Source organism: Vigna unguiculata, chromosome 7 (genome assembly GCF_004118075.2).
Source record: "Vigna unguiculata cultivar IT97K-499-35 chromosome 7, ASM411807v1, whole genome shotgun sequence".
Classification (NCBI taxonomy): Eukaryota; Viridiplantae; Streptophyta; class Magnoliopsida; order Fabales; family Fabaceae; genus Vigna; species Vigna unguiculata.
In genome coordinates, this window is record NC_040285.1 from 39,691,119 (window position 1) to 39,704,074 (window position 12,956).

General features: G+C 31.8%; 2 protein-coding genes and 1 non-coding gene across 3 annotated transcripts; all 3 read right to left on the minus strand.

The window, feature by feature from the left end:
• Positions 1 to 2,467: 2,467 nt before the first annotated feature.
• LOC114192126 (GEM-like protein 4) lies at positions 2,468 to 3,778 on the minus strand. The gene is made up of 3 exons (XM_028081731.1): positions 3,543 to 3,778; positions 3,167 to 3,441; positions 2,468 to 2,984 (listed from the first exon to the last, which is right to left on the minus strand). The coding sequence occupies exons 1-3, from the start codon at positions 3,676 to 3,678 to the stop codon at positions 2,811 to 2,813; spliced, it is 585 nt and encodes a 194-aa protein (XP_027937532.1). The 5' UTR covers positions 3,679 to 3,778; the 3' UTR covers positions 2,468 to 2,810.
• A 3,021-nt stretch (positions 3,779 to 6,799) lies between these two features.
• LOC114190734 (GEM-like protein 4) lies at positions 6,800 to 8,342 on the minus strand. The gene is made up of 3 exons (XM_028079724.1): positions 7,946 to 8,342; positions 7,544 to 7,818; positions 6,800 to 7,255 (listed from the first exon to the last, which is right to left on the minus strand). Exons 1-3 carry the CDS (start codon positions 8,085 to 8,087, stop codon positions 7,082 to 7,084), a joined length of 591 nt encoding a protein of 196 aa, XP_027935525.1. The 5' UTR covers positions 8,088 to 8,342; the 3' UTR covers positions 6,800 to 7,081.
• Positions 8,343 to 10,669: 2,327 nt separating this feature from the next.
• LOC114192867 lies at positions 10,670 to 10,820 on the minus strand. The gene has a single exon (XR_003606186.1). It is a non-coding gene; the product is annotated as a U4 spliceosomal RNA (small nuclear RNA).
• Between the last annotated feature and the right edge of the window lie 2,136 nt (positions 10,821 to 12,956).

Below are 12,956 nucleotides of genomic sequence, written 5' to 3' on the forward strand. Positions count from 1 at the left end.
TTTTGAGCAAATGAAGTTTAACTGATAAAATTCATAAGCACTATTCAGTAATGAAAGTGGCTACTGTGCTTTATTAGTGGGCGAAAAGACTATTATAAAGTGAGTTAGCTAGGTGTCAGTGCCATGTTAAGTTCTAAAGAAAAAGAATGTACATGACATAGACAAATCATTTAGGTCTGATACATGAAGTGATGTTTTTTTTTTTCTTTTAAGAGTCTATTAGTGATATTAGCAAGAGGTTATATAGAGGACTTCGGTCTCACCAATTTTAACCAAAATCATCGGGATAAGAGAAAAGATTGACACCACTTTCAACTTAAAATTTTAAAATATTTGGTTCATTAGTTTTTTTTGTTACATAATGTTTAACTTTGTCATTTTTATTCAATGTGAAACTTAGATAAATTCTAAACCCTAAACCCTAAACTATAAACTTACTTTAGTCCCATTCACACTATTTTTAACCAAAAAGTTTGAGTTTTTTAACCCAAAACATTAAGTCGATGGATTTTACTCTGTACAAGACTTAGATTCATACTTCAATTATTTAAACAAAAAGAAAAGTAAGAGTGTATGAGGTCAGACATGGACATCATGTGCTTGAAAGAGTATAGGAGAAGACATACTTCAATGTTTTATGGAAAAGGTAATTATGGCCAAATCATTCCCACATCACCCATGTCCCACACGGAAAGCTCACGCTGCAAGTTCCTTCTGTCATCACTTACTATTTTGTATCTTGAGAGAGAGAAGAACATCATTTTTTGTTACCTAATAAGAGGTATGAATGTTGTGTCCTGGCCCTGAGGAAAAAGATTCACTTTACTAAACCAGAATCTTGTTCAAATGCATGTTTGGTTTTGCGTCAAATTGGTATAGAATTGATTAGAATTGATTTTCTAACGCAGAATCAGCACATGTTTGATTTCCAGTATCCATTCAAGAGTTAAAAATTCACGTTGAATGAGAAACACCTGATTCTTGCTTATGCCTTGGAGAATTGATAACCAAACACACCCTAAATTTTTGTGGTTCTGATTTATGAGGATTCATTCATGTTGTCAAGTGGTGTGAGTGATAGAAAGAACAGCATTATATGTGGTTCAAGTTGTGAATTGGTACCAACTAATGGTTTACAGGTATAAGAAGTTATCATTGATACTGTAAGATCCTTATCATGTGCCCACAAAACTAACTTTTGCACCTAACACACCCTTTTTGGTAACAATTTGTAGAACAATCCACTGCAGGTCTTCATTTGTATGATGTAAAAATATCTATATTTCAATTTTTGGATTACATTTTTTTTTTCCTTCTAAGGTAAGGAAAAAACATATGTATGCATAGATTATTTTCATTTTACACATGGTATTTCAGATTTATTATCAGATAGATAATGAAATAGATTCGGCAGTTATTTTCTATTTCAATCAATTCTAGAAGGAGACAAATAAGGACAATGATACTATAACTCCCATTTTTTAACTCTCATCCTTTATTTCCTGACATGGCTTAGTATAAGTCATTGATTAATATACTACTATTTTTTTTTAAAAGAATCAATAATCCACACTAAATCATGTCACGAAATAAAGGATAAGGGTCAAAAATTGGGAATCATAGTATAATTTTCCAACAAATAAGTACCTTTTAATTTTAGGTAGCTATCTCAATTTTAGGATTGTGACTCTCTTAATCAAGGGATAAAAAAAGAAATTGGAAATTCAAACCTCAACTAATTCTAAATTTTTCTATAAGTTTTTTCTACTAATAATACTCATGAATAAAAATAGTAAGTGTTTTTTAAGTTTAGAAGGTGATCAGCATCATAGTTTTTATTAGAAAAAAGTGCTAAATATAATAATATGGATTCTTATTTTAAGCTAAAGCCATTGAAATATCACTCCATAACATGCTTATTAAGAAAGCTACAATCCAAAAAAGTTAGGTAAAGGGAACAATGGAAGTTACTAAAATTAATATTCATTAAGCTAATAAAAACATTTTATAAAATTTTGTATGTCAACATTTTATAAAATTTTGTATGTCAACATTTATAGAAGTTATCAATATATATGTATAATGTTAGCAAACTTCAATATACAAAATGGACATGTTTTATCTTATAAGCATCAACTAGTTTTAACTCTAGTGTATAACAAGCTTCTCTTCAAAAACCAAGGTTACCAAAACTACCAAAATTAAAAGATAAGATATAATTAACAGCATGAAAAGAATTAAATTGAACAAAATCTTCTCCACTATTTGAGGATTTCATTTGTTTAACTTAGAGGTTTTCATATGCATCATAAAAAATAGAGGTAAATAGAGGTACCCAAATGAAGTATCTATTTTTTTTTTTCAAAAATTATTTCTAATACATCAAGTATAAATCCAGGGAAATTTACAATTAAAGTGAAGTTTTATGTAATAATTATAAAACTCAGTAGATTCTTAAAGATAGTACTTTCGTGTATAAGTCATTTGAAATCACAACTTCGAAATACAAAATGTGGTGATTCAAAGCACAACTTTGCTTTCATCCAAGTTCTTCTACAACTTTTGAAGAAATTGTGACTGATATAACTTGTGTTTTCCAACAAATGATGCTTCAAATGGTGGAATCTTTAATTCAAACAATGTGACTGATATGAACCACATCCATTCAAACAATGGTCAAATCTAAGAGGGATATTTACAATGAAGTGAAATCTCTTTTATCAGAGATAAAACTCAGCATCTTCAATCATAACTACCAAACTTTTTGTTTGTTTCATTGAGTTCAAAAATTGGATTTTGCTAGCCAGTAGTTAAGCCTGAGAAACTGCCTCCTGAAGATATTGGAAAGTCTTCTGATATTTTAAGACACCCATCAACCAGAACTCAAAGTTGTCTTCTGTCACAATCTCAATGTACTTCTGTCTTGGCTTCTGCATATTTTCAGTTTGATTCATGGATTTGATCTTCTTCAATGGAATAACAACCTGTGCATGAGAATATACACCTTTCAGAATACTGATACAGACACAGACACAAAAATACGACTAAATTGTAAAAATATAGGACAAGCCGTTTACAAAGCGTGTTCGAGCTAGATTTATAGCTTGAAAGAGAAGAAAATATGAAGTAAAATGAAAAGTTATCCAAATGTGACTTCAAAACTGACCTTATAACGGATCCTCAACATGTGACCATTCTGAGTGAAAACTTTCACTGTTCTCTCACTGCAAAAAGCAACCTTGTAGGTGGAGATGAATAAGAAACCTGCTATAGGACCAGATGTTGTAGAAAGATAACACTGAGAAACTTTCAAAAGCCTCTCTCCTTCTTCCATAGTAAAAAATTGCTGAAACACTTTTTCTACTCCACCAACTCGAAGAATGCGAGCCCCTAAACTTATCTTTCTCTTCACAGTTTCAGATATATTTGTCCTCAGTCTCACTGCAGTTTCAGTTACAAACAGAGTTAGATCCATTCACCATGTTGAAAAATTTGAGATTTTTATACGAATAACAAAGGTAGAAAAAAGAAAAAAAACTTACTTTGCTTTGATGTTGAAGTTGAACACTGACATTGAGTTGCAGGACCAGGTAATCTGTTAACTGGTTTTTGAAGCTGACCATGAGTTACTGAAGTTCCAACAACTAGTTGATGATGCAGAAGTGATGAAGTCTGCATTTTTTATGTTTCTGTTGAATTGAATGAATCAGCAGCAGCAGGTGAAGAAAAATGGTTGAAGTTCTATAGAAATTAGGTTCACTTGGGTTGATGATTTTCTTGTGTTGCAAAGAGATATTTAAAGGGGTGAAAACTTGAATAATATTTTCCTTTTGGAAGGGTGACTCAACCTTAGATCATCAACCACGTTTGTGATTGATATCAACGCACTGACACAGTGGCATGGAAGAAAGTTGTTACAGATAATATTTTGACGTCATGGATTGTTTGGCTGCTTTTAGAAAGGAAGAAGATTGAACATCAACTTTCAAATTGGCTTTTTCAAATCTAAAAAAATCCTTGAAAGGTTGTTTTGAGAGGATACCATCACGTATCTTCAGGAGCAAGGCTGCATGGTGATTGATGGAAGTAAATACTTATAACATTATGACATATGCTGTGACATAAAAACCATTGGAGCCATGCACTTAAACAAATTAAACTGTAAAAGGTTGTCTCATGAAATACACCAACTAGTTGCAATACTTTTAGTTACACCAACTTGCCTCACCAAGGCTATTTCAGCTGCCCTTTGCTGCTGTTCTGACCTCAAGTTGAAACCTACATGTGTGTGACATGAGTCTAATCCATACAAGATATCGACATCATTCTCGATCCAAAATCTTAAGATGTTGTATTTATGATCTTTCTTTTATATGATTTTTAACTTTGTCATTTTTGTCAATGGAGGACTTAAATTTATACTCGGAATATTGTCAACCATCTCTCCTTCAAGAATAAGTCTCTTTTGTTAGGTCTATAGAGGGGTATCACCGGGGAGAACAATCACCAATGAAACCTAAGCACAACCACACGAGGAATTGACACCACTCTCAACCCAAAATCTTAAGGCAATGGGTTTATGGGTCTTTATTCTTATATAGTGCTTTACTTTCTCATTTCTAGCCAATGGAGGGGGAGTGTACCAATGTGGTTGAAGGGACTCACCTTGAGGGAGAGATGGTTAGGAATCCAAGTGTGAGTCTAAGTCCCACATTGACCAGATACGAGAAAGTAGAGCACTATATAAGAATAAAGATCATAAACTCATTATTTTAAGGTTTTGGGTTGAGAGTGGTGTCAATGTCTTATGTGTTTGGACTCAGGTCTCATTATGTGGGATAGACTCAGGTACTCGTAATTGATATCAATTTTAACTTAAAATCTTGAACCATTAGATTTATGAGTCTTTTTTTTTTATATATATATAATGGTTAACTTTGTTATTTCTACCCTGCAAATTTAAACTCACACTTGAATCCAATATTCCTGAACTCGAATATCGGAACAAGTTCTTAGTCTATCCCATTCCCTATGTGAACTATTGCAATTAATGTAAAATATCATATAACAGGAGGTTGAATGAGACAGTAGATTGATGAAAGAATAATGGTAAAATATTGTTAAGACTTTATGAAAAGTTCCAAGTTGGGTATTGCATAGGGTGCAAATACTGTCCACAAAGTAGGCACTAGCTAGGCAAGCTGACATGGAAACAACACAACAATCTCTTTCTTTTCAAAGGGGAAAAGGGATCATTCCATTCCCCAAATATAGATTATGCTTTATCTTATTTTCAGCGATTGACTTACCATTGAAGAAATTGATGTCATTAGTCTAAAACCTTGCACTCATGCTCTTCGGGCTTTGAATCTTAAGCTTCGAACTGTGGCAGTCATTAACGAAGCCATCACTGCTTTTTGTTGAGTCAAAATATATCCATGCATAAAGTGAGAATGCTGACAGGGCTATGAATCAAGGGATGATTAAGAGAATAAATGGTAAATCTATATGGAATGTCAAATTCTTTAATGTTTAATTCAGAAATGAAAAGCATGTGTAACAGCACGTTGGCTTTGAAAGTCTTGTATCAGAAGAGTTTTTGACATCCTCACAGTTTTAATGAAAAGCATTTTCAGAAATTGTTTAATGTGTAAAGGTAATATGTATGTAGGATAATAAATAATCTGTTTAAATAATTTGTTTACAAACATTTTTTCATCATATATACATATATATATATATATATATATATATATATATATATATATATATATTTATATATATATATATATATATATTGAAAATAGTCCAAGTGTGAGTCAAAGTCTCACATTGGATGAGATAGATAAAGTTAAACACTATATAACAATAAAGACTCATAGCACCATTGTCTTAAGATTTTGGAGTAACAGTGGTGTCCAATGTCATATAACCATATGGAACTACAATTTCTCAATGACCACATAATAATTACCAAAATTATTGGTTCTGATTTATTCTTAGTTAATGTTTAACTTTGTCTTTTCTATCCGTTGTAGGGTTTTAATTCACACTCGAATTATTCTCCACCGTTACTTTCTGCATTGCAACTTGAAGGAAAGTTATACAAGATAATATTTTGATTTCATTGATTGTATGGCTGCCTCTGGAAAAATATGGATTCCTCTATGTGACCGATCAAAGTAACGAAATAAAAGTAGTCTTTCTGACAGCACATTGCAAAAAGGATGTGTCATCAAGGCTTCTCCTAATTCTCTGGTGGTAAAGTTGGACAAAGTAAAGAAAAACCTTGAAACAAAATAACCTATACTTGCCATTAACAAACTTCTTAACCTAAAATATATTGCTTTTGCTTTCTCAATCACAAAGGTTGAATGTGTTGACAAACAAGTTTTTCTGGAGAAATACTCTCTATATTCAGATTTGTTGTGTTTTGAAATGAAGCACTACATGGTCCTTGTATAGGTCTTTGGACATGACCCTTCAACTATATTCATTAAATATAATCACTATCTAACTCACAATTAATGAACTTTATTGCATGCTTAATGACCCACTCTCAACCTTTTTGAATCTTCTAGACAATTAATATAGTATCTTCCAACTATTCACATCTAAGTTTATCCAACAGAATGAGGATACCAAACATATTGATTACGTTGTAAATTGCTTTAAGCACAATCCAAGTGAAGTTCACATCACTGTGTTTCTTCTTAGCAATTTATAGTATTTGAAGTCAGAACCTGCCAAGTTATACCAGTAGAATTATTTTATTATTTTATTGGTTGACAATGTCAGATTTTTTACTATCACTATAGATAATCATTGAACTCCTGAATAGAACTAAAATCTCGTTCTAAACAAATTTTCATTATAATCAATGTGTAATTGAGCCTCAAACTTCTATATACAATGAACCACATCCATTCCCTATATACAATGATGTGAAATCCCTTTTACCAAAGACAAAGCACAATATTTTCAATGACAGCATTCAAATTCTTGCTTTCATCTTTTGTGTCTGTTTGTCCTCTCAACATGAATCTTCGAGTTTAAACGGTGGATTTTGCTACTCAGCTCTCTAAGCTTGAGAAAGTGCCTGCTCAAGATATTTGAAGGTTTTCTGATATTTTAAGACACCCATAAACCAGAAATCAAAGTTGTCTTCCGTGACAATCTCTATGTACTTCTGGGTTGGCTTCTGAACATTTTTACTTTGGTTCACACACTTTATCTTCTTCAGTGGAATGGCAACCTGCACATTTCCAAATATACATCAGAACTTCATCAAATCTTTGGATCAAGAGGAACAGAGAAATTTGAAGATGGTCTATCATAAAGTTCTTTATAAATTTTAGTAAGTCAAAATCAACTTGTGCATTTTTACTTTGAACAGAGAATGATGGGGATTTTATTACAGAGGGTATACACATGTAACTCCGATTGAACCCGGATAATACTGTGTTTAACTTTATCATTTTATTCGATGTGAGACTTAGACTCATACTTAGATTATTTCTAACAGAGATTATTCGTGACAAACCTTATAACGGATCCTCAGCATTTGGCCGGTATGAGTAAAGACTTTCATTGATCTCTCACTGCAGAAGGCAACTTTGTCTGTGGATATGAAAAGAAAACCTGGTAGAGGACCAGAAGTGGTGGACAAATAACACTGTGAAGCTTTCAAAAGCCTTTCTCCTTCTCTCACACTAAAAAACTGCTTAAACACGTTGTCCACTCCACCCACTCGGAGAATGCGAGCCCCTAAGCTTAACTTTCTCATAACAGTTTCTGATATATCTGTCCTCACTCTCACTGCAATATCAGAGTAACAAACAGAATCAGTTCCATCCACCAAGCTAAACAATTTCAGGTATATATATATATATATAAATAAGTCTTATCAAAGTTAGATATTTGTCAGTAAAGAAGAAAAATATACTTTGTTTTGATTTTGTGGTTGAACGTTGGCATTGAGTGGCAGGACCAGGTAAGTATCTGTTCACCGGCTTTTGAATTTGATCATAAGTTGCTGAGATGACTGGAGTTCCAACAACTAGGTTATGAAGAAGTGAGGTCTGCATGTTTGATGATTAATGTTCTTATCGGATTTGGCCGAGTAGTCTCTGAAGTAAGTAACAGTTTCTTATCGGATTTGGCCGAGTAGTCTCTGAGGTGAGTAACAGTTTCTTATCGGATTTGGTCGAATAGTCTCTGAGGTGAGTACAATTTCTGCTCTATGAGAGAAACCAGGGTGAAAGAAGCTCTAGTAGATTTCTAAGGAAGATATGTTCACTTGGGGTGATGGTTCCATCATATTCTGAAGAAGTATTTAAAGAGATGAAAAGTAGGAGGTGAATCTCACCTTTGGTGGGATGACTCAACCTTAGATCACCAATTGATCGATGTAAAGGCATTGGCATGACAACTTAAAGGGAAAGTTATTCAAGACAATATTTTGATGCATGTATTGTTTGGCTGCTTTTAGGAAAAAGTAGCACAGCAAGTCAACCTTTTCAATTCAAAATGAAAAAAGGAATCTTAAAGATTAATTTTAAGAGGCTTAGAGAAAGATTTGTATGCCTTCAAGAGCAAGGTTCCATGGTGATTGATCCAAGTAAGGAAATAAAAGCACTCTTGCTTATAGCATGTTGCCAAATGCTATCACACAAACCAATCTATAACTGCACTATTTTAGAAAATATGTTTGGAAATTAAGCAAGAAAAAGTAAATGATGAATACACATCTCATGTGAGGATGTGTCACCAGAGCTTTATGAGTTGGCATTTGAACTTTCTGATGGCATATTCTCTTGTGATTAGTCATGAAAAAGTAAAGAGATGATGAAGTTTATCGATTGAACTGCCTAATTTATACCATCATACGCTTAATTAACATTTCCCTTTGTCTATCACAGTTGAATATTTAATCAAATTCATGAAATTTCTATGTTAAATTTGTTAGATAAAGCAATTGTCCATCGGTGATCAAACTCATGATTTTGTTATCATACAAATCGTTGGATGAAGCGCTTATCACTAGACAAAAAACTATAATTGAAGATTGAATCAAATTCATAAAATTTCAATGTTAAAATTGGTAGATAGAGCAATTGTCCTCCGGTAATTGCTGGATGAACATTTATCGTTAGACAAAAAACTATAGTTATTAGTCGGGACACAACTCCCTTGTATTGAAGATACAAACATCATGATTTGGTCCACTTGTCTCTACAGACGACAATTGATTCCACCAAGAACAAAAATATTGGTAAGAATTTTTGTGGAATTTTATGATGGCACTTGCATGGTGTTTAAGATTGACGTACACCCTTCAACAGTAAGCATTAGGCAAGGTGATTGGACATGTGCCGACATGTGATGTGGGAGACAACAGAATCAACAGAATCTTTGTTGCTTTTTCTCTCAAGGGAAAAAGGGGACCATTCTCTGAATATAGTTATATCCCTTTACGTTGTTTTGGAGTGATTGACTCATCATTGAAGAAATTGCTATCATCAGCAACTAAAAGCATTGTATCCATGCTCTCACGTGGTTTGAGACCAAACTAAATCTCAGACAGACATTAATGAAGCCATCATAAAGTGAGCTTGCTGACAGGGATGTGATTATGGTTAGGGAAAAATAATGTAAAAGAACATAACAAAGGAACGTGGAATTGTTTATGTCAGAAATGGAAAGTAATCTGCAGCCGCATGTTGGATTTGAAACTCATGTGCTTAGGAACAGTAGGGGAAGAGAGAAGAGTGTTCGACATGCTTCAAAGCTTTGTGGAAAAGCGAATGAGGAATTAAAGTTTTGTGCTTTGAAATTTGGAAGGAATGATCAAATTCAATGAATTGATATATTTATATATATTATCTTTGCATCATTATCTAGTACTTTCCAGTTTCAGTTGTTGGTGTTGTCAAATGGGTACCTACAAATGGTTTACATGTATAAGAAATTTCAGAGAATCCACCATGTTCTAGAACATACTTCCTTTTGTTTGAAAAACAAAATTGACTCTACTAAAATTGCACAAAAGGATGTAGAATTATCAGTTCCTTCACTTGGAAAGATGTCTGAGGCTTCCAAGGATACCAACGATGTTTTTGAACTCCTTGTGAAAGACCATGTGCCTTATAGTATTGAAAATAAGGTCTTTAGAAATGGAGATTCATTAAGGAGATGTAATACCAATAAGTCCGACCAGAATCCAAATTACCGATCAGAATCCAATCACATCAAATATTGACACTACTCTTAATACAAAATTATCAAAGATTAATATCATTCTGAGTTCAAAATTTTAAAACATAAATTTACAGAGTATTTAATTTTATATAATATTGGTAGGACCAGTAGGACCAGACAAAGTATGTTTGAAGCTGATGATTTTGTGGGATGACTCAACCTCGGATCATCAACAACCTTGATTGGTAAAAGGTCTGAACGAGACAGTTATTTAAGATAATATTTTGGACTGTTTTGGTTGTTTTTTCCTCTTAAAAAACAATACCAGTCAGATTTTAGAGCTCAAGTAAAATGTTTTTATATCTTCGGAAGCATGATTCCACAGAAACAAATTTTGCACAGAAACTGATGGATTATATAAAATCAAAGATCTAAAGAAAATTCTAAAAATATGAAACTAAGATTGCAGGACTTTACCCCAAAGGGAGTCCTTCCAGAAATTCTCGAAGGCCAAGGCTGAACCCAGGCCTAAGAGGGGGTTTGGAAATAGTTTTCAACCAGCAATAGACGCGCCTCGGTTAGAACCTCACTAGCTGCGTCATTGCCCCAAGCGCAAAGATGCTTTTCTAAGATAACTAAAAACTCATTTTATTATAGCTTCCGTCAGTTTCAATTTTTGTTCTAATCCGTGTGGGACTTGAGCTCGATTCAAGTCTGTAGAATCACTTCAAGACATTTTGAATTCTTGAGGTTTAGACACATACAATACCACAGAAATTAAAGCTAAAGCTGTATTTGACAATAATCTTATCACAAACCACTATAACTTGTTTCACGGTATTCACACATTTTCTTTTCTATTTATTAGTTGACGCATTTAAGTGCTTATTTAATTTAATATAGAATCGTCAAATATGTTGGAATTCAAAAATATAAATTAAATTGATTGATAAATCAAATCTACTTCAAGTATAAACCAAAATTGACCCCAAAAACTTAGAAATTTATCATTTGGGATAAAGGTTGGTAAGTTGAGCTAACCTGCATATTATAAGTTCATACATTTCGTTAAAAAAAATAATGATACATTAACTCATTTCTCTTAATTACTGTACATATTTCATACACCAGAAAAGAAAAAACATATGATGTTCTCAATTGTACACTTTGCAACGTTAAAACTTTTTTTTTTCAATTTTATTTTATATGATTCAATTCACCTATTCAAGATGCTGGACAATTTACAATTTGTAAGCTCGTCAAATAAGACTGTTTCTTCATGTACCTCCCTCTTTTCTTCCTACACCCCCGTAAAATCTATAAACTCAAAGTTATCCTTCATTAAATTATAGTAAAAACTAAAAATGACCTTTTCACTTCTCTTTTTTCTTTAATGAATTTTGAAATGTATTTCTAGATATAAAAATATCTTTTAGTATGTAAATTAAAGTAATACAAGTTAGTAATCAAGTTTAAAAAGCAATTGGGTCATGATTAAAAAAACCCTAATCATGGGCCCATGTCAAAAACTATAAATAGGAGTACAAAGTAAGTTGGGGAGGACTTTTACTTCACATTTATTACAGCATTAATTGCACTTACCCGAACGAACTTGAACTAACTTAACCATCGAACAGGTGGAAGCGAGAAGAATTTGTTTAAGAAAATTGTAAAAACAAATCGAATGCTTGAGATAGGTGCTTGGTCCCTATACCCGAAACAACTTTTATTCTCTTCTCTTAAATTTTATCCACACCAACACAACAACAAGAGTTCTTAGAGAAGTTGTTGATTCGTGCTTTCTATTTTTCTAAATATAGTTATCAATTGATTTGTATTTTCTCCTTTTACTTTTTCTAGTTATTAAATTATAAGATGAAATTCAATTTCATCTTTATCTTACACATTAAACTTTATTTAAAAATAAGTTGACGTAGTCTTCGTCATTAAACAACTTTAAGAATTTGTTAATGTAACAGTGTTACCACATATGTGTATTTATGTATACTTGCATGTGTTACCATATATGTGTATTTATGTATACTTGCATGTTGTCATGTGTATGTTCACATTACTGTACACATGTGATAATACGTGGACATACAAGTAATAATGTTTTTTATTATATTAACAAATCATTAAAAATATTTGGTCAGAATGACTACATTTATTCATTAATAAAGTTTAAAAATAAAAATAATTCAAAATTTGGATGGTAAAATCCAATTTTACATGAAATTTTAAAAATTAAAAATATATTTAACCTTTTAAAAGTATTGTAAACGTTTTACTTTTTTAATATGTATATATATAAAATATTACACACCTTGTTCTTTTCAAAATAATTAATAAAATTTACTCCAATGGACTTAATTTAAGTTTAAATATGTTAAATAATAGTTAAAATTAAAATAAAACAATAAATAATGTACATGTTCATATGTAAAACAATAAAAGTTATTATAAAAATTATTTTTTAATTCAATAAAACAAAACAGAATGATGTAAATATCTCTCTTTCTCTCTCTTTATATATTTTATTGAATTATATATATATATATATATATATATATATATATATATATATTATTGTTAATAGATTTGTTTCTACAGTTAATTGTAAAATAAGGTATACAATTTCATTTTAATATTATTCTTTGAAGTGGAACTAAACTTATTCGTTCGGAAACGGAGACATGTCATAAAAGATTTCAGGATAATTGACTTATAATGCTTTATCACAAAACCATGATTAC